General features: G+C 43.4%; 1 protein-coding gene across 1 annotated transcript in view; it reads right to left on the bottom strand.

The window, feature by feature from the left end:
- CASTOR1 (cytosolic arginine sensor for mTORC1 subunit 1) overlaps positions 1-20,746 on the bottom strand; it is an 89,853-nt gene that overhangs the window by 45,877 nt on the left and 23,230 nt on the right. The window contains exon 3 of the mRNA XM_044288517.1: positions 11,880-12,058. Within this exon, the coding sequence (XP_044144452.1) occupies positions 11,880-12,058 (179 nt within the window). The remainder of the gene's footprint in view (positions 1-11,879; positions 12,059-20,746) is intronic.

Below are 20,746 nucleotides of genomic sequence, written 5' to 3'. Positions count from 1 at the left end.
CAAATAATTTTCTCACTCTCTCTTTGTTTTAACGAATGACAGAAAACGATTACTGTAACATCCTGTATTGTTTCAGCAACACACGTGCTGTCATATTGCTGAAAACTTGGTCTGAGGTGTCGGACAATCACCAATACCTAGACATTCAGTGTCTTGCATTAGGCAGAGAGAACACAAAAAACTAGCTTAGGCTACTTTCACACTAGCGCTTGATCGGATCCGTTCTGAACGGATCCGATCATATTAATGCAGACGGAGGCTCCGTTCAGTACGGATCCGTCTGCATTAATAACTTAGAAAAATTTCTAAGTGCACAAGATGCCTGAGCGGATCCGTTCAGACTTTCAATGTAAAGTCAATGGGGGACGGATCCGCTTGAAGATTGAGCCATATGGTGACCTCTTCAAGCGGATCCGTTCCCATTGACTTACATTGTAAGTCTTAACGGATCCGCTCGCCTCCGCACGGCCAGGCGGACAGCTGAACGCTGCAAGCAGCGTTCAGCTGTCCGCCTGGCCGTGCGGAGGCGAGCGGAGCGGAGGCTGAACGCCGCCAGACTGATGCAGTCTGAGCGGATCCGCTCCATTCAGACTGCATCAGGGCTGGACGGAGGCGTTCGGGTCCGCTCGTGAGCTCCTTCAAACGGAGCTCACGAGCGGACCGACGAATGCTAGTGTGAAACTAGCCTTAAATGGTAAGAAAATAGATTAAATTAACAGATTGGAAAGAAATAATCAAGGATCAGTTTATGCAATTAGATAAAAGAGAAGTTAGAGCCACCAAATATCAAGAGGAGAATGAGGTCACCATTTACCCTAAAAGCTGATACCGTGTTTCTCCGAAAATAAGACAGGGTCTTATATTATTTTTTTCTCCGAAAAAAGGGTTAGGGCTTATTATTTGGGTAGGGCTTATTTTTGCTCCATGAACATATTTTATATAGATACATGCCAATTACAGGACAGTGTTTATATTAAATAAGACTATAACCCCCCTCATCCATAGGAGTCCAGCCATATACTGCAGTCAGTACATGGGTGCATTCTTACAGATGAGGGGGTTATAGTCATATTTGCACACACAATGTTTGAGCAGATAAAACCTCCATGTTCTCTACAAAACAAATAACCAGTGAAGCATGTTACCTTGGTTGTCAGAATACTATGAGAACTGGGTCCTAAATGCAGACAATGTTAGATAATACTTATATGCTACCAGAAGGTAATGCTATTGGAGATTTGTAGGACAGTAGGAGAGTTCCAAGTTGTTATTTTTTGTTTTTAGTACTTAAAGGGAACCTGTCACCTGGATTTTGTGTATAGAGCTGAGGACATGGGTTGCTAGATGGCCGCTAGCACATCCGCAATACCCATAGCTCCGTGTGCTTTTATTGTGTAAAAAACCCGATTTGATACATAAGCAAATTAACATGAGATGAGTCCTGTACGTGAGAGGAGTCAGGGAAAGGATGCATCTCAGGTTAATTTGCATATGTATCAAATCGGTTTTTGTACACAATAAAAGCACACAGAGCTATGGGGACTGGGTATTGCGGATGTGCTAGCGGCCATCTAGCAACCCGTGTCCTCAGCTCCATACACAAAATCTCAGTGACAGGTTCCCTTTAAAACCTTTGTGACATTTCCATGGCACCTAGAGGGGTCCGAGGACCAATGCCTTTAGTTTCTCTTGATCCCATGACAGCTTAAAAATAGGTACGGTACTATGTTATTTAAGTCTACAGCTTAAATTAGGTTTTCTGGTTACACAAAAAAAGACGAAATTTTTTATGCATTTAGATTTTTCCAGCATAATTGCAATCTGTGACCCGCATCCTGTGATTAAATCTCAGCACATGACTCACACGGGGAGCGTCTATAGCAGTGATGGCGAACCTTTTAGAGACCGAGTGCCCAAACGGCAACCCAAAACCCACTTATTTATCACATGTACTTTATCATTTAGCTATAATATCCTGCGTACATTCAGTGCTCTGCCTGCGCTGTTCGTAGTGCGCCCTGTGCTGATGAATGGCAGGAAAAGTCTAAGGCATATTGGTACACCATAGACTTTTTCCAGGGTGCGGGTGCCCACAGAGAGGGCTCTGAGTGCCGCCTCTGGCACCCGTGCCATAGGTTCGCCACCACTGGTCTATAGCTTCAGTTCTCCGTCTCTCCTTCCCCTCCCAGCTGAAAAAGTAAAAGATCCAAGCCTGTTTGAAGCCCTGCTGGAAAAACTCTATCCTAAGGGCTCATGCACACGGCTTTTGCCGTTTTTGCTGTCCGAAAAATTGCAGACCCACAGAACACGGATACCTGATGTGTGTTCCGCCTTTTGAGGGAACAGAAGTTTTGGTCCTCTATAGAACTGTCCTGTAAAACGGACAAAAATAGGGCACGTTCCATCATTTTGCGGGGCCGCGGAACAGACATACAGATGCGGACAGATCATGGGTGTGCTTTCTGCATCTTTTGCGGCCCTATTGAAGTGAAAAGGTCCGCATTACACCTGCAAAAAATGTGGATTGGATGCGGATCAAAAATACGCTTGTGTGAATGAGCCCTAAGACACAGCACCATGGCTGACATCACATCTACAGGGCAGGGTCCTGAGCATGAGCAGAACACTGAGAGGCAAGGTCACTGAGGATGTTATGTCTACAGGGCAGAGCCTTACAAGGCTTGCCATGCCTCAGATGTAGATGTGATGTCATCGGGATAGGGAACCGACACAGTGGAAAATGTCACACAACCATGATGGAGTGCAGGAAAACGGGGCATTACAGATAAACAATCACAAGCGAAAATATGCATTGTTCCCTGTTAATTGATGCTGAAATTTGCAAAACCGGAATACCCTTTTAAATTGTGCTCTATATTTATACTATGATCTCCTGTTTAGAGGCTTTTTACACGGAGCGGGTCGGAGAAGCCACATTTTTCCTGCCACTTCACTGCAACCATCTTGATGATGATGCAAGGTCAGCCCTTTTACTTGCTCCAGTCAGCGAGACCATTCCCATATCCAGTAAACAGAGCCTGTGGTGTTCCGGTGCGCCATCATGACAAAGGCCAGAAATTAGATTTCACAGTAGGCTTATCTATTAATATATAGGGAGTTACTGCTACCACACTCGAGTTCTGGGTATACATCCATTGGCATTAAATTAATATTTTCTCACTACAATATACCTATATTGTAGGCACTATGGGGCAGTGACTGATATGTAGGACTAGAATATTTTCGGTATATTGACAATGGAATGTAACATTCTGCAAGTATGGAGCAAAGTATCGTGCAGGAAGCTGGACTACTTGGCAATTTTGGCCACAAGGGAGTCCGAGAGAATAACAAGCTAAATATGGCCAACAAGCCCCAGATGGAGTTTCAGGATGTCGACGTGTAACAGCTGTGTATACAGTTAGTCTGCATCACAGGACAGAATGACATGTTATGTAAGGACACATCCAAAGTGACCACCAGGGATGGGTTCTAGCTCTGGTGGAGCACTCTCAGATGGGGCTATTCTTAGTCCTTTTCTTTCTAAATACAAAAATAGCTCAGAATTTTCTACTCACAGTAACGCATCTAGTACAGGGATGACCAACCTGCGGCTCTCAAGCTGTTGCAAAACTACAACTCCCAGCATGCCCAGACTGCCTACAGATATCAGCTTACAGTAGGGATGAGCGGTAAACAGGTGTCAGCGATATACCGCAGTATTAAGAAACAGCGATATGGCAATATTGCTGTTTCTCAATAACCGCAGTATTTTGTGACGTCATAGAAGCTGTCACATGTGCGCTGACAGCTTCTAAATCTGTGTCCGCTGGCCCCTGCATCCGGCATAACAGTATTCACAACCACATTACTGCCCGCAGCGCCCGCCTCGGCTCCTCCTAGCTCCCCATATGCATGTCTCCGCCCACCGAGATCAGAATCGGATAACAGCAGAGGCGAGCACAACAGCCAGGCGGGAAAAGTGTCTCCAACTCCCACACTCAGAGTTTGGCCTGTGAGGAGTGAAAGACAAGACCTTAAAACATAGAATAGAACCGGCCCGGGTGTCAAAAATAAAAGGTGCTATGTCGGTCTGTCTTTTGCGGCCTAGTCCTTCCTTCCTGACTGCAAGCTGCAGTCTGCACACTGATCTATAATAGCAGGCATTAGGGAATAATGAGTCCTTGTGAGTCCCCCATACATGAGAAACATAATATTATTATACCAAGGCGGGGGGAGGGTCAAAACTTACTCATACAGTAGAACGTCTCCTTGTGGCTCCCCTCCCCCCCCCCCCCATACAGTAGAACGTCTCCTTGTGGCTCCCCTCCCCCCACAGTAGAACGTCTCCTTGTGGCTCCCCTCCCCCCACAGTAGAACGTCTCCTTGTGGCTCCCCTCCCCCCACAGTAGAACGTCTCCTTGTGGCTCCCCTCCCCCCACAGTAGAACGTCTCCTTGTGGCTCCCCTCCCCCCACAGTAGAACGTCTCCTTGTGGCTCCCCTCCCCCCACAGTAGAACGTCTCCTTGTGGCTCCCCTCCCCCCACAGTAGAACGTCTCCTTGTGGCTCCCCTCCCCCCACAGTAGAACGTCTCCTTGTGGCTCCCCTCCCCCCACAGTAGAACGTCTCCTTGTGGCTCCCCTCCCCCCACAGTAGAACGTCTCCTTGTGGCTCCCCTCCCCCCACAGTAGAACGTCTCCTTGTGGCTCCCCTCCCCCCACAGTAGAACGTCTCCTTGTGGCTCCCCTCCCCCCACAGTAGAACGTCTCCTTGTGGCTCCCCTCCCCCCACAGTAGAACGTCTCCTTGTGGCTCCCCTCCCCCCACAGTAGAACGTCTCCTTGTGGCTCCCCCCACACAGTAGAACGTCTCCTTGTGGCTCCCCCCCCACAGTAGAACGTCTCCTTGTGGCTCCCTCCACACAGTAGAACGTCTCCTTGTGGCTCCCTCCACACAGTAGAACGTCTCCTTGTGGCTCCCCCACACACAGTATAATGTCTCCTTGTGGCTGCCCCATACAGTATAATGTCACCTTGTGTTTTTTTCTTTTAAATGGTTAGGGTTGGGCGATATCAAAAATATTAAGACGATAATATTAAGAAATTTATTGCGATAACCATATACAGTACAGACCAAAAGTTTGGACACATCTTCTCATTCAAAGAGTTTTCTTTATTTTTATGACTATGAAAATTGTAGATTCACACTGAAGGCATCAAAACTATGAATTAACACATGTGGAATTATATACATAACAAAAAAGTGTGAAACAACTGAAAATATATCATATTCTAGGTTCTTCAAAGTAGCCACCTTTTGCTTTGATTACTGCTTTGCACACTCTTGGCATTGTCTTTATGAGCTTCAAGAGGTAGTCACCTGAAATGGTTTTCACTTCACAGGTGTGTCCTGTCAGGTTTAATAAGTGGGATTTCTTGTCTTATAAATGGGGTTGGGACCATCAGTTGCGTTGTGGAGGAGTCAGGTGGATACACAGCTGATAGCCCTACCGAATAGACTGTTAGCTGCTTTTTTCTTGCCATGATACAAATTCTAAGTAAAGAAAAACGAGTGGCCATAATTACTTTAAGAAATGAAGGTCAGTCAGTCTGAAAAATTGGGAAAACTTTGAAAGTGTCCCCAAGTGCAGTCACAAAAACCATCAAGCGCTACAAAGAAACTGGCTCACATGCGGACCGCCCCAGGAAAGTAAGACCAAGAGTCACCTCTGCTGCGGAGGATAAGTTCATCCGAGTCACCGGCCTCAGAAATCGCAGGTTAACAGCAGCTCAGATTAGAGACCAGGTCAATGCCACACAGAGTTCTAGCAGCAGACACATCTTTAGAACAACTGTTAAGAGGAGACTGTGTGAATCAGGCCTTCATGGTAGAATATCTGCTAGGAAGCCACTGCTAAGGACAGGCAACAAGCAGAAGAGACTTGTTTGGGCTAAAGAACATAAGGAATGGACATTAGACCAGTGGAAATCTGTGCTTTGGTCTGATGAGTCCAAATTTGAGATCTTTGGTTCCAACCACCGTGTCTTTGTGCGACGCAGAAAAGGTGAACGGATGGACTCTACATGCCTGGTTCCCACCGTGAAGCATGGAGGAGGAGGTGTGATGGTGTGGGGGTGCTTTGCTGGTGACACTGTTGGGGATTTATTCAAAATTGAAGGCATACTGAACCAGCATGGCTACCACAGCATCTTGCAGCGGCATGCTATTCCATCCGGTTTGCGTTTAGTTGGACCATCATTTATTCTTCAACAGGACAATGACCCCAAACACACCTCCAGGCTGTGTAAGGGCTATTTGACCATGAAGGAGAATGATGGGGTGCTGCGCCAAATGACCTGGCCTCCACAGTCACCGGACCTGAACCCAATCGAGATGGTTTGGGGTGAGCTGTCCCAATAGTGGGAGGGGAGACCTCCTCCATATGGTGCGGTCATGGAGGAGGTCCTGGAAATATGGTTAGACAATGCATTTTTATTTATTTTTTAAACGTGTGGTCCTCATATTAAGTCAAGTTTACATTAAAATTTAAAAGTTATTGCTCTTGTAAGGTGGAGAGGAAAAAACTAAAATGTTGCTGACAAAATTGGCTTAGTCCCAAATGGGAAAAAAAAAATCTATTTAAAAACTGCAGCAGCACTGATTGGATCAGATTTCTGCCAGATTATTGCTCAGGAGACAAGGGAGGGGGCAGAGACTAACCATTAGAAAGCTCATCTCATGATTTGGCACTAAACAGCATTCTGCGGCTTGCAGTGTATTAGAATACATAAAGCTGTAGTTTTTTTGTTTTGTTTGTTTTTTAATGAAAACCCAATCTTCATTAGCAGGCAAAACAAATGGCAAGTTCTCTATAAATTTTATTAACCCCAAGCTGACAATGATTTACTAGTTTATCTTTCTGTATTTTTAATTTGTCCTTTGCCCTTTTCTTTAAAGCACTACAGAAGACATACTAATTAAAACACAGTTAAAGGGCTTGTCTCACTTCAGCAAATGGCATTTATCATGTAGACAAGGTTAACATAAGGCACTTATTAATAGGATTGTCCTTATTGCATCCTTTACTGGCTTAATTCATTTTTCCATCACATTATACACTGCTCATATCCAGGGGTTACGACCACCCTGCAACGGTGGCCGTACTTGAACACTAAAGGAAAAAGCGCCAGCCTATGCGCACTCCAGCGGGGCAGGAGCCTTTTCCTATATTGCGCAAGCACAGGCAGCACTGCTGGATTGCAGGGTGGTCAGAACTCCTGAATACGAGCAGTGTAATGTAATGTAATGGAAAAATGAATCAAGCCAGCAAAAGAGGCAATATGTACAATCACAATACATTAGTAAGTGCCTTGTATTCACTTAATCTACAAACCAGATTCCAAAAAAGTTGGGACACTAAACAAATTGTGAATAAAAACTGAATGCAATGATGTGGAGATGGCAAATGTCAATATTTTATTTGTAATAGAACATAGATGACAGATCAAACGTTTAATCCGAGTAAATGCATCATTTTAAAGGAAAAATATGTTCATTCAAATTTTCACGGTGTCAACAAATCCCAAAAAAGTTGGGACAAGTAGCAATAAGAGGCTGGAAAAAGTAAATTTGAGCATAACGAAGAGCTGGAAGACCAATTAACACTAATTAGGTCAATTGGCCACATGATTGGGTATAAAAAGAGCTTCTCAGAGTGGCAGTGTCTCTCAGAAGCCAAGATGGGTAGAGGATCACCAATTCCCACAATGTTGCGCAGAAAGATAGTGGAGCAATATCAGAAAGTTGTTACCCAGCGAAAAATTGCAAAGACTTTGCATCTATCATCATCAACTGTGCATAACATCATCTGAAGATTCAGAGAATCTGGAACAATCTCTGTGCGTAAGGGTCAAGGCCGTAAAACCATACTGGATGCCCGTGATCTCCGGGCCCTTAAACGACACTGCACCACAAACAGGAATGCTACTGTAAAGGAAATCACAGAATGGGCTCAGGAATACTTCCAGAAACCATTGTCAGTGAACACAATCCACCGTGCCATCCGCCGTTGCCAGCTGAAACTCTACAGTGCAAAGAAGAAGCCATTTCTAAGCAAGATCCACAAGCTCAGGCGTTTTCACTGGGCCAGGGATCATTTAAAATGGAGTGTGGCAAAATGGAAGACTGTTCTGTGGTCAGACGAGTCACGATTCAAAGTTCTTTTTGGAAATCTGGGACGCCATGTCATCCGGACCAAAGAGGACAAGGACAACCCAAGTTGTTATCAACGCTCAGTTCAGAAGCCTGCATCTCTGATGGTATGGGGTTGCATGAGTGCGTGTGGCATGGGCAGCTTGCATGTCTGGAAAGGCACCATCAATGCAGAAAAATATATTCAGGTTCTAGAACAACATATGCTCCCATCCAGACGTCATCTCTTTCAGGGAAGACCCTGCATTTTCAACAAGATAATGCCAGACCACATTCTGCATCAATCACAACATCATGGCTGTGTAGGAGAAGGATCCGGGTACTGAAATGGCCAGTCTGCAGTCCAGATCTTTCACCTATAGAGAACATTTGGCGCATCATAAAGAGGAAGGTGCAACAAAGAAGGCCCAAGACGATTGAACAGTTAGAGGCCAGTATTAGACAAGAATGGGAGAGCATTCCTATTTCTAAACTTGAGAAACTGGTCTCCTCGGTCCCCAGACGTCTGTTGAGTGTTGTAAGAAGAAGGGGAGATGCCACACAGTGGTGAAAATGGCCTTGTCCCAACTTTTTGGGGATTTGTTGACACCATGAAATTCTGATTCACCATATTTTTCCCTTAAAAATGGTACATTTTTTCAGTTTAAACTTTTGTTCCGTGATTTATGTTTTATTCTGAATAAAATATTAGAAGTTGGCACCTCCACATCATTGCATTCAGTTTTTATTCACGATTTGTATAGTGTCCCAACTTTTTGGGAATCCGGTTTGTATATGATAAAAGTTTTGTCTTACAAAGTTTTGTCTTTCAGCAAATAACATTTAAGTTAAAGGATAACTGTCGAATTATTATTTTTTGGAGTATTGGATTGTGGTGATTAATATATCCTTGGTGGCCCTATTTCAACTTTTCACTGTGTATTCAATTACCCCTTAATTCCACATTTTTGTTCCCTGTACTGCCTATTTTTACCTCTGCTTAAAATCAGGTTGCTAGGCATGGTCCGTCTATCTGTTGAAGGACGGAGGACGCAGAAGCAGGCTGCTTGCAAGGTCAGATTACTGACAGCCAGGGACTGTAAGTAAATTATTAAAGCCAGGTCCCCCCAGCAGCTGATAGCAGTGCCTGGGCTGTGTGCACTTCTCCCTGTCCCTGCGCTTGGCAGACGCTCCCTCACTCAGCAGACTGGGACAATGCAGAGCTGAAGCAGCGCAGACCAGGGAAGGGAGATCTGCCGTCTGCTCAGTGTATAAATGACAGCAACATGTGGTAAGAGGACCCCTTTGTGCTGCAGGAGATTAACCCTTTAGGGGGAGGGCTCTGGTTACTGACACTTTTGGGGGGCTATTGTTACTGGCTAGTGAGGGCAGGCGGAATTAGCCTCAGGGGGAGGGCAGTGGCGACCATCTTAACTGAATAGTGGAATTGCAGTTTTATGCAGACTGGTTGCTAAGGGCTGAATCTTATTAAATATGGGGTAAGTCAGTCTAATAGTAACTGATTCTGGAACATCATGCTATTAGTAACTACATATATAAAAATTGAAATTAGGGTCTAAGTGTGACAGTTATCCTTTAAACACAAAAAAAAAAGTCAGATTCATCAGGTTAAACCTATCATACTGCAATGTTGATCCTATGAGGTATCTGTCCTCATTGTTTAGGGGGAATGCCAGTGAAGGCATTTAGAATAAATCGCCAGATGGACACAGATAGTGTGCAACATTATGCTCTCCTAGAAAGACAGCCAAACCCAATTAATGTGTGTCTAATGAATCCTAAATATTATTACACAACGGACTAAAAAAGAACAAGGATACAAAAAAAATCTGTACGGCTTCAGTATATGGACATACAGTAATAATGTTATACAGCAACTCCATTACATGTAACTATATTACAGTGAAAAAAGGTATGACTAAAGTTTAAAGGAACCCAGAAGGACTATATATACACAAGTTTTTTTTTCAAACAAACAAAAGGCAATTTCATGTAAATTACACATATATGTAACCCAATTGACTGTTAAAAGAACCGCTACTCATCCGGCAAAATAAGACATCACATATGCACAGTCAAAAAAAAAGAAAAAGATTGTAGACGGGCTGTTGAGAAGCGGCTCTGTCACCGGTATCAACCCTATACAACCAGGCATATAGCTGATTAATACAATACCTTTAAATTTGAACTTTTATAAATATACTAATAAATATACTACTGACGCCCCTCTCCTTCAAATCACTCCCCCCTCCCTTTAGATTGACAGCCTGCGCACATCTTCGCTCATCAATTTGAAGCCTAAGATGTTGTGCACACGTGCCGGTTTTAGACAGCAGGTGCGAGATCTCAATCTAAAGGGAGAGGTGTGTGATTTGAAGGAGATGGACGTCGGTATGGACCACCAGGGGCGTTGTTGGAGCGGTGCTGCATAAGCTCGTCTCCTGGTTCTCCAATAGCTCATTTGTATATTTGTAAAAGTTCAAATTTCTCCACAACGCTACTACCTACAGACAAAAGATAGGTATCATTTTAATCAGCGTCAGCAACCCTACCAGGCTATATGCCTGGTTGTATAGGGTTGATCCGGGTGACAGGGTCGCTTTAAGAGGTTGGTGCCTGTTTTTGACCACCACTGAACTTCCAGTTCATCTAGGTCTTAAGATTTACGCCTACCTCTTCAGTAAAGACTTGTTGGCACTGCATGTTGTACAATGGCAGCTTAGTAAAGACTACCAATGAATGCGTGCAAAATTAAAGTGTGGGAGCAGTGTATCCATTGCATGGACACTCTTTTAGCCATGTTTATTGGCTTAGATGTATGCAGGGCTATAAAAAGTTCCTGTAATAATTTTCTTTTAAATGTTGCTTCTGCATCTTCCATGTTTATGCAGTACATAGCAGGCTGCAGAATGCCCTTCACAGTGAAACCTTTCAGACTAGCTCTCTGAAGCTCAGTCTCCAGTGCCAATTATATAGTCAGAATTCAACTTAGAAGATCGTTCATGAGACTAGAGCGAACTGCTGGAGACCGAGCTGTCAGGTGGCCAGTCTGCCGAAGTGTTTGATTAAAACCACCTATCACAAAGACATTATTGGCCCAAAATATGTTTAAAGGGAACCCATCACCTTGAAAATGCAATGTAATATGAAGGCAGCATGTTATAGAGCAGAAGAAGCTGAGCTGATTGATACATAGTTTTATGCGAAAAGATTCAGTATAACTTGTAATTTATACATTTATATCTCTGCTCATTCTGGACTTTGAAGTCGGCGAGGCGACTGACAGCCTTCCCTCTGACTGTGTATACAGAGATAGCGGTCAATCACTGATAGGACCGCCTCCTTGACTTCAAAGCCCAGAATGAGCAGAGATTTAAATGTAAAAAACAAGTTTTACAGAATCTTCCCATAAAACTATACATCAATCTGCTCAGCTCCTCCTGCTCTACAGTATAACAAGCTGCCTTCAGCTTAAACACCATGTTCAACATGACAGGTTCCCTTTAAATCAATAGAGAAAAAAATAATCTCCCAGTATTGGGCGAGTGACTTATGACTTATATTTGTCATAAGTGAAGGCAGAAACGGGAATAAATAAATTGATCACAAAATACACACATCGCTGAGTTTACTATAAACTGCTTAGATTCACTTCATTTTCATCTTACCAAAATGTAATCAGTCTGGTACGTGGAAAGCATCAGCACAGAGACATTGTGCTCTGCCAGAGGAGCAATGACAGACTTGGCAATCTTTGTGACACCTCCAGTCTGGATCCCGTTGGACAGCACATTCAGGACTCTCCACGTATTCTCTGCCACGTGTAGAAAATTGGACTGTGGTAACTCTGCCAAATATAGATCCGATCTACATTAGACATACATAAAATATAGGACTCTATAAAAGATTAGCCCAACTCTGAGTAGAAAAGCAAATACACAAACATATCCCTGGAAGATTCCTACATTAAAGCATTCACCTGTAGGCGTGCATACAATCCGTTATACCAGGGCTGGACAAAACCTGGTGAACAGATCATCTTTTCTGCACAAAATGCATTTGGTGGCTGGGAGCTTCCGCTGAATGAATGACCAGCAGTCACCACAAAATGCAGTATGTTATAGAGCAGAAGGAGCTGAGCAGATTGATATATCACTTTGTGGGGAAAACTTCAGTAAATAGCAATTTATAAGTTTATCTCTCTGCTCTCTCTCATTTCATTGTACATGGGGGAGGTGTCCTCGGTGACTGATAGCATTCTCTGTATAAACACTTAGGGTCCTATTAGACCACATGATTTTTGGGCCAATTATCAGGAACAGGCCTTCCTAGGAATGCTTGTTCCTGTTAACCGGCCCATATAATCGATCAGACAATCTGCCAATGAATGATGCCTGATTATCGTCTGCATAATCACGAGGAAAGAGAACAACTGGACACTTCAGTCAGCATAGGAACAAACTCAAATTAACTCTATAGAACCCAGAATCTTTGTCAATAGAAATACAATAAATTTGATTAACCTCTTCCTGACATGTGCCATACATGTACGGCGCAGAGAAAATTGAATTCCTGACACGCGCTGTACATGTATGGCGCACTGACCAAGCTGATGCAGAAGCTGCGCTCGCCTGATCAGTGGCAGGGGCCTGGCTGAAAAAAAAAAAAAAAAAAAAAAGAAAAGTTTGAAGTAAAAAAACAAAACCAAAAATAACCCTTTATCCTCATCAAGCTATTTACCATAAAAAATAAAAAATAAAGACATATTAGGTATCGCCACCTAAGGCATGACCAGCTCTATAAAAATATCACATGTTCTGGGCCATCAGGTGAACGCTAAAAAAAAAAAAAATTCAAAAAATAATGGCGCCAAAACAGTCTCACAAAAAGTTTAACAGCAAGTGATCAAAAAGTACTACGTACCCCAAAATGGTAGTGAAAAAGGCAAAAAAATGAACCCTCACTGAAGACCATCAGCAGAAAATTTAATAAAAATATGTCTCTCAGAAAATGGCAACTCAAAAACAGGATTTTTTTTCAAAAATACTTTGTGTAAAATTGCCCAAAAAATAAAAATTGCAAAAAAATAAAAAATACATATTAGCTATAACTACATCCATAATAAACTCCTCTATAAAAATATCACAATCTAACCCCATCAGGTGAATGCTGTAAAAAATAAATATATAAAACTTGGTAACCTTGCATTACAAAAAGCATAAGATCAAGAGATCAAAATGTTACCAATAAAAACGTCACCTCATTCTACAAAAAACGAGCTCCGACACAAGATCGCCAAAAAAAAAAAAAAAAAGTTCTGAAAATGGCGACACAAAAAGATAATTTTTGTGTAAAAATTGTAAAACATCAAAAACTATGAAAATGAGTATCCCTGTAATTGTACTGACCAGCACAATAAAGTTAACAACTCACTATTGCATGCATGGGGTACAACGCAATAGCAAAATCAAAGACACAATGGCAGAGTTGCCACCTTTTCTTTATCCTACTTCCCAAAAAGCTAAATAAAAAGTGATAAAAATAAATAAATTAATAAAAAATAAAAAGTCATATTTACTAGGGATAGACCGATATAGATCTTTTAGAACTGATACAGATAACCTGTGAACTTTTCAGGCCGATCGCTTACACCGATATTCTGTGCATTTTTATTTTATTTATTTTTTTCAAAAATGAAAAAGGGACCCTGTGGCCACTGCCACCAATGATTTTAAATACTGGGGGGGTTGGGGGGCGCCCTGGCCACCAATGTATTTAACACTGGGGGGGGCCACACTGCGCCACCAATGATAATTAACTTTCAATACAGGAGGCGGGTGTGTCGGCACAGAATCACATAGCCGGCCCCCTGCCTCTGACAGGAAGCTGCAATCAGCGGCAGCTGTTAACCCCTAAGAAACGGCACCTGAGGGGTTAACGGCCGCTGATTGCAGATTCCTGTCATATATAGACTGGGCACCGCCTCCTGTATTTATATTAGACGTTACCTTTCCTCTCCTCCCGTCTCTCCTCATTGGCAGCGCGGCACGGGGTGGGGGGGTTGGAGAGAGTGCTGCTGAGGGAACATAGCGCGCTGGAAACATTATCAGCAAGGTTAGATGCTGATACCGACAACTTTGAAAATCATGAATATCGGTGACTCCGATAATTGGCCGATCCCTAGTATTTACCCTAAAATAGAACCAATGATTGAAACTCATCCTGCAAAAAGAAGCCCTCTCACTGCTCCGTCGAGGGAAAATAAAAAAATATGGCCCTCAGAAAATGGCTGTACTGGTTCCCCCCCCCCCAAAAAAAAAAAAAAACACATCAAAATATGTTCTGCAAAAGCCAAAAGGTGGTCTGTTTTGAAACATGCGGCGTACCCAAACTGCTGTTTACATGCACATTTATGGCATTTCAGTACCCAGTAGAACCTGCCTAACAAATGAAACCATATGTATTGTGTCTCAGGCTACTTACACACTTGCGTTCAGAGCGGATCCGTCCAGACTTTACATTGAAAGTCAATGGGGGACGGATCCGTTTGAAAATTGAGCCATATTGTGTCAACTTCTAACGGATCCGTCCCATTGACTTACATTGTAAGTCTGGACGGATCCGCTTGCCTCCGCACGGCCAGGCGGACACCCGAACGCTGCAAGCAGCGTTCAGGTGTTCGCCAGCAGAGCGGAGGACAAACGACTGCCAGACTGATGCATTCTAAGCGGATCCGCATCCACTCAGAATTCATTAGTGCTGGACGGATGCGGTCGGGGCCGCTTGTGAGAGCCTTTAAACGGCACTCACAAGCGGAGCCCCGAACGCTAATGTAAAAGTAGCCTCACATGGCACAAGTTGGGCACAGCACATTGTGCACTGAAATACCATATCTGTGGAAAATTAGCAGTTTTTCATTTTGCACTGTCCCCTGCTCATTTATTTCTTCAAAACACCTGGGGAGTCAAAATGCTCACTCCATCCCTAATAAATACATGGAGGGCTGTAGTTTCCAAAATGGGGTCACTTCTCAGGAGTCCATTGTTCTTTCACCCCAGAGCCTCTACTGTTATCAGCACAAGATGTGTAAATCACCACATTGGGCTTCAAAAGCACATGGTGCTCTTTTACCCCTGAGCCCTGTGGGATGTCCAGGCAAAAGATTAGGGTCACATGTAGGGCGTTTCTAACACCAGGAAGCACAGCATGCTTTGCCCAACATATTGGGCACTGAACTGGCACAGCTGTGTTAAAATTGCAGTTTTCACTTTGAACCATCTGCTGTGAATTAATTTTTGCAAAATACATGTGGGGTCAAAATGCTCACGACACCCTTTGGAAAATTCTATGAGGTGTGTGGTTTCTAAAAGGAGGTCACTTCTTTAGGGTTACCTTTTTATCTCCCCTCAGAGTCTCTACAGTTGTTTTTTAGGCTGTCAGAAGGCTTAGGGTTTTAAAAGCAAATTTTTCAAGAAAATTTCCAAAATTGACTTTGAGGACCAATTCAGTTATGAAGTCACTTTAAGGGGCTTACATAATAGAAACCATCCATCAATTACCTAATTTTTGAAACGACACAACTCAAGTTATTTTAAACTGATTTTACATACTTTGTTAACCCTTTAGGTGTGCCACAAGAATTAAAGGAAAATGGAGGTGAAAGGTTTAAAAAACAATAAAATAAATTCACTGTTTTTGCAGATTTTCCATTCTGATCCAAACTTTCCTCTAACACAGCAAGAGTTAACTGCAAAACAATGAATTGGTAATTCGGTTGTTGAAGTTTATTTTACAACACAATAACTTCATGTTTAATAAGAAAATCTACCAAGTAAAGGGCGTGGCGATGGGGGAGCCCTTGTGCCCCCAGGTACGCTAACCTTTATTTGGGGGTTTGAGATCATGATGAGGTTTTTGGAGAGAACATGATTGAATCTGCCTCATCAACTGTGCTCTGGTTGAGGTACATGCATGATGTGCTAATCCTGTGGAAAGGAGATAACAGTTACTGAGCCAGCATTGTACAACAGAAGCGCTTAGGGAACTTCCATCTCGCTCAGATCACGTGATGCTGGGTGGGTGTGGCCTCATTTGCTAAGGGAGGGGTTTTAGATTTAAATACCTGACTATTGGCGGACGCTTCACGGCCGCACTAGTGCCGGAGCGCTGCCTCTACATGTGTGAGGGGTAGCGTTAAGCTGCTCTGTTATATCTGAAATAAGTTTACATAAGAAACGCGTTGAGCCAGGGCATAAGGGAGCAATAGCAGAGGCAGTTATCTATGTAAAGAGCATTTAGCGGCAGGGATTTCAGTTTAACCCTTGACTGACTGATAAGTGTGTTTTGGATGAACTCTAGCTGCTTTAACAAACAGCAATAGTGGAATGTTCGCAGTTCAAGTAACACACTTTAACCACCTCAGCCCCCCTAGCTTAAACCCCCTTAATGACCAGACCACTTTTTACAATTCTGCACTACACTACTTTCACGGTTTATTGCTCGGTCATACAACTTACCACCCAAATGAATTTTACCTCCTTTTCTTCTCACTAATAGAGCTTTCATTTGGTGGTATTTCATTGCTGCTGACATTTTTATATTATATGGAAATTTACCGAAATTTTAGCAAAAATTTTTGGGACATTTTTCACTTTCGGTTGAATAAAGTTTGGATTTTTTGTCACAAGTTAGTGGAAAGGGAGACTTTGTGAGAAAAAAAAAAAAAATCAATTTCCGCTAACTTGTGCCAAAAAAAAACTTCTATGAACTCGCCATGCACCTCACGGAATACCTTGGGTTGTCTTCTTTCCAAAATGGGGTCACATGTGGGATATTTATACTGCCCTGGCCATTTTCGGGGCCCTAAAGCGTTAGAAGTCTGGAATCCAAATGTCTAAAAATGCCCTCCTAAAAGGAATTTCGGCCCCTTTGCGCACCTAGGCTGCAAAAAAAGTGTCACACGTGTGGTATCGCAGTACTCAAGAGAAGTAGGGCAATGTGTTATGGGGTGTATTTTTACATATACCCATGCTGGGTATACCCAAGTCAACTTTTCCCATTTTTTTTTTATACAAAGTTGTCATTATAGAGAGATATTTCTCTCACCCAGCATGGGTATATGTAAAAAGACACCCCAAAACACATTGCTCTACTTCTTCTGAGTACAGCGATACCACATGTGTGACACTTTTTTGCAGCCTAGGTGCGCAAAGGGGCCCAAATTCCTTTTAGGAGGGCATTTTTAGACATTTGGATTCCAGACTTCTAACGCTTTAGGGCCCTGAAAATGGCCAGGGCAGTATAAATATCCCACATGTGACCCCATTTTGGAAAGAAGACAACCCAAGGTATTCCGTGAGGTGCATGGCGAGTTCATAGAAGTTTTTTTTTGGCACAAGTTAGCGGAAATTGATTTTTTTTTTTCTCACAAAGTCCACTAACTTGTGACTAAAAATCCAAACTTTCATGGACTCATTATGCCCCTCAGCGAATACCTTGGGGTGTCTTCTTTCCGAAATGGGGTCATTTGTGGGGTATTTATACTGCCCTGGCATTTTAGGGGCCCTAAAGCGTGAGAAGAAGTCTGGAATATAAATGTCTAAAAAATTTTACGCATTTGGATTCCGTGAGGGGTATGGTGAGTTCATGTGAGATTTTATTTTTTGTCACAAGTTAGTGGAATATGAGACTATGTAAGAAAAAAAAAAAAAAAAAAAAAAAAAAAAAAACTATTTCCGCTAACTTGTGCCTTATAGCGCTGCAGCGATTTTACACATTGCTGGTGTCCGTGTTTTGCGGATCCGGGGTGTCAGTGTTTTGCGGATCCGTGGATTCGCGGATCCGCAAAACACATACGGACGTCTGAATGGAGCCTTAAAGGGGGGTGATCAGGGAGTCTATATGGGGTGATCAGGGTTTAATAAGTGACAGGGGGGGTGTAGTGTAGTGTGGTGTTTGGTGCTACTTTACAGAGCTGCCTGTGTCCCCTGGTGGTCGAGCCAAGCAAAAAGGGACCACCAGAGGACCAGGTATATTAGACACTTATCAAAACAGCGTCTAATATACCTTTTAGGGGTAAAAAAAATTAATTAAAATAAAAAAAAATTAATAAAAATCGCATCTCGAGCCACTCGTTTAGGCTACTTTCACACTTGCGGCAGAGAGATCCGGCAAGCAGTTCCGTCGCCGGAACTTCCTGCCGGATCAGGCAAAATGTATGATGGCATTAGTAAGGCCTCTTTCGCACTTGCGTTGTCCGGATCCGGCGTGTACTCCACTTGCCGGAGGTACACGCCGGATCCGGAAAAACGCAAGTGTACTGAAAGCATTTGAAGACGGATCCGTCTTCAAAATGCTTTTAGTGTTACTATGGCAGCCAGGACGCTATTAAAGTCCTGGTTGCCATAGTAGGAGCGGGGGAGCGGTATACTTACAGTCCGCGCGGCTCCCGGGGCGCTCCAGAATGACGTCAGAGCGCCCCATGCGCATGGATGACGTGCCATACGATCACGTCATCCATGCGCCTGGGGCACCCTGACGTCACTCTGGAGCGCCCCGGGAGCCGCATGGATGGCAAGTATACTGCTCCCCCGCTCCCCGCTACACTTTACCATGGCTGCCAGGACTTTAGCATCCCGGCAGCCATGGTAACCATTGATAAAAAGCTAAACGTCATATCCGGCAATGCGCCGAAACAACGTTTAGCTTAAGGCCGGATCCGGATCAATGCCTTTCAATGGGCATTAATTCCGGATCCGGCCTTGCGGCAAGTGTTCAGGATTTTTGGCCGGAGCAAAAAGCGCAGCATGCTGCAGTATTTTCTTCGGCCAAAAAACGTTCCGTTCCGGAACTGAAGACATCCTGATGCATCCTGAACGGATTTCACTCCATTCAGAATACATTAGGATAATCCTGATCAGGATTCTTCCGGCATAGAGCCCCGACGACGGAACTCTATGCCTGAAGACAAGAACGCAAGTGTGAAAGAGCCCTAAGACTGATCAGGATCCTGATCAGTCTTAAAAATGCCTGATTCAGTCGAAAAAAATGCATTGAAATGCCGGATCCGTCTTTCCGGCAAAACGGTTTCTGCATTAATTTTTTTTCACCTTTTTTTCAGTCTGCGCATTTTCCTATGGGAAAAAAAATGCCGGATCTGGCATTCAGGCAAGTCTTCAGGTTTTTTTTTTTTGCGGTTTTCACTTTTGCCTGATCAGTCAAAATGACTGAACTGAAGACATCCTGAAGCAAACTGAACGGATTACTCTCCATTCAGAATGCATGGGGATAAAACTGATCAGTTCTTTTCCGGTATAGAGCCCCTGTGACAGAACTCTATGCCGGAAAAGAAAAACGCAAGTGTGAAAGTACCCTTACCTGCCGATCCTGTGTGCGCGCGTTCACAGGAAATCTCACGTCCCGCGAGATGACGCACTGGCGCGTCCAGGAGAAATAGCAGGGCCGCCGCCAGGATGCAATCCTGCGTGCGGCGGTCCTGTAGTGGTTAATGTTACTATGCTACAAGTGTGTTTTCGTTGAACTCCAGCTGCATTAACAAGCAGCAATGGTGGAATGTTCGCAGTTTATGCAACATACTTCAATGCTATTATGTTACATTATGCAGTCAGTCGGGTTATTCCTAGTTAGGCTACTGTAGCACAGATGGGGTTTAGTCATCATACCTCGTAATATGCTGTAGCCTAAGATCAGTGGTACCATTAGTGCACCCTGGAGTGCATTTGATCATTTTGCTTGGATGGTTTAGTTTAGTCTTTTACCTGCAATTTATGTGGGTACCACTGACGAGTATATGATAGTGAGTGTTAAACATATTTTCCCCGGTTTTTTTTATTTTAGCGATATTTACTAAAGATTTTTTTGTTTTCATTTTAGCGTTCCCTATACAATTAAAGCTGACGCAAACCTAATTTGGCCAAGTAAGCCTAGTGTGAGCTCTTAACTGCAAAACAATCCTCAATATATAGTACTCTGATTCTGCAGTTTACATAAACACTTCATATGTGGTCCTAAATCTCATCATGGGCACAATGCAGGGAGTGCCAGAATGGTTTAGGAGGGCTGATTTGAATGGGATGTTTTTTTGTGTGTCATGACACTTTTAAAGAGACCATGAGAAACCCCCAAGAACTGATCCCATTTTGAAAACTACACCCTTCAAGGAATTTATTGTGGGGTGTACCGAGTGCTTTAACCCCACAATAAAATGTTGCTTTGGCCCTTATTTACACTGCAGCAACTCAAAAGGGAAGGAGTGACATATGCTTTTGGAGGACAAATTTTTCTGAAACCAGTTTTGAGTGCCATGTTGCATTTGAAGAGACCCCGACTTATCCCTTCAGTGGAACCCCTCCCCCCCCCCCCCCCAAGTTACCCCATTCTGGAAAATACATCCTCCCCCTCCCCCCCCCCCCCAAGGAATTTATTAAATGGTGTACTGAGCGCTTTGACCCCACAGGCATTTCAAAACATTTCGAAACACTTGGCTGTGAAAATGAAAACTTACAGGTACATTTTT

The sequence above is a fragment of the Bufo gargarizans genome, chromosome 1 (genome assembly GCF_014858855.1).
Source record: "Bufo gargarizans isolate SCDJY-AF-19 chromosome 1, ASM1485885v1, whole genome shotgun sequence".
In the NCBI taxonomy this organism is placed as follows: domain Eukaryota; kingdom Metazoa; phylum Chordata; class Amphibia; order Anura; family Bufonidae; genus Bufo; species Bufo gargarizans.
The sequence above is the reverse complement of the archived record's forward strand: the minus strand, read 5'-3'. Positions and strand labels throughout refer to the sequence as shown.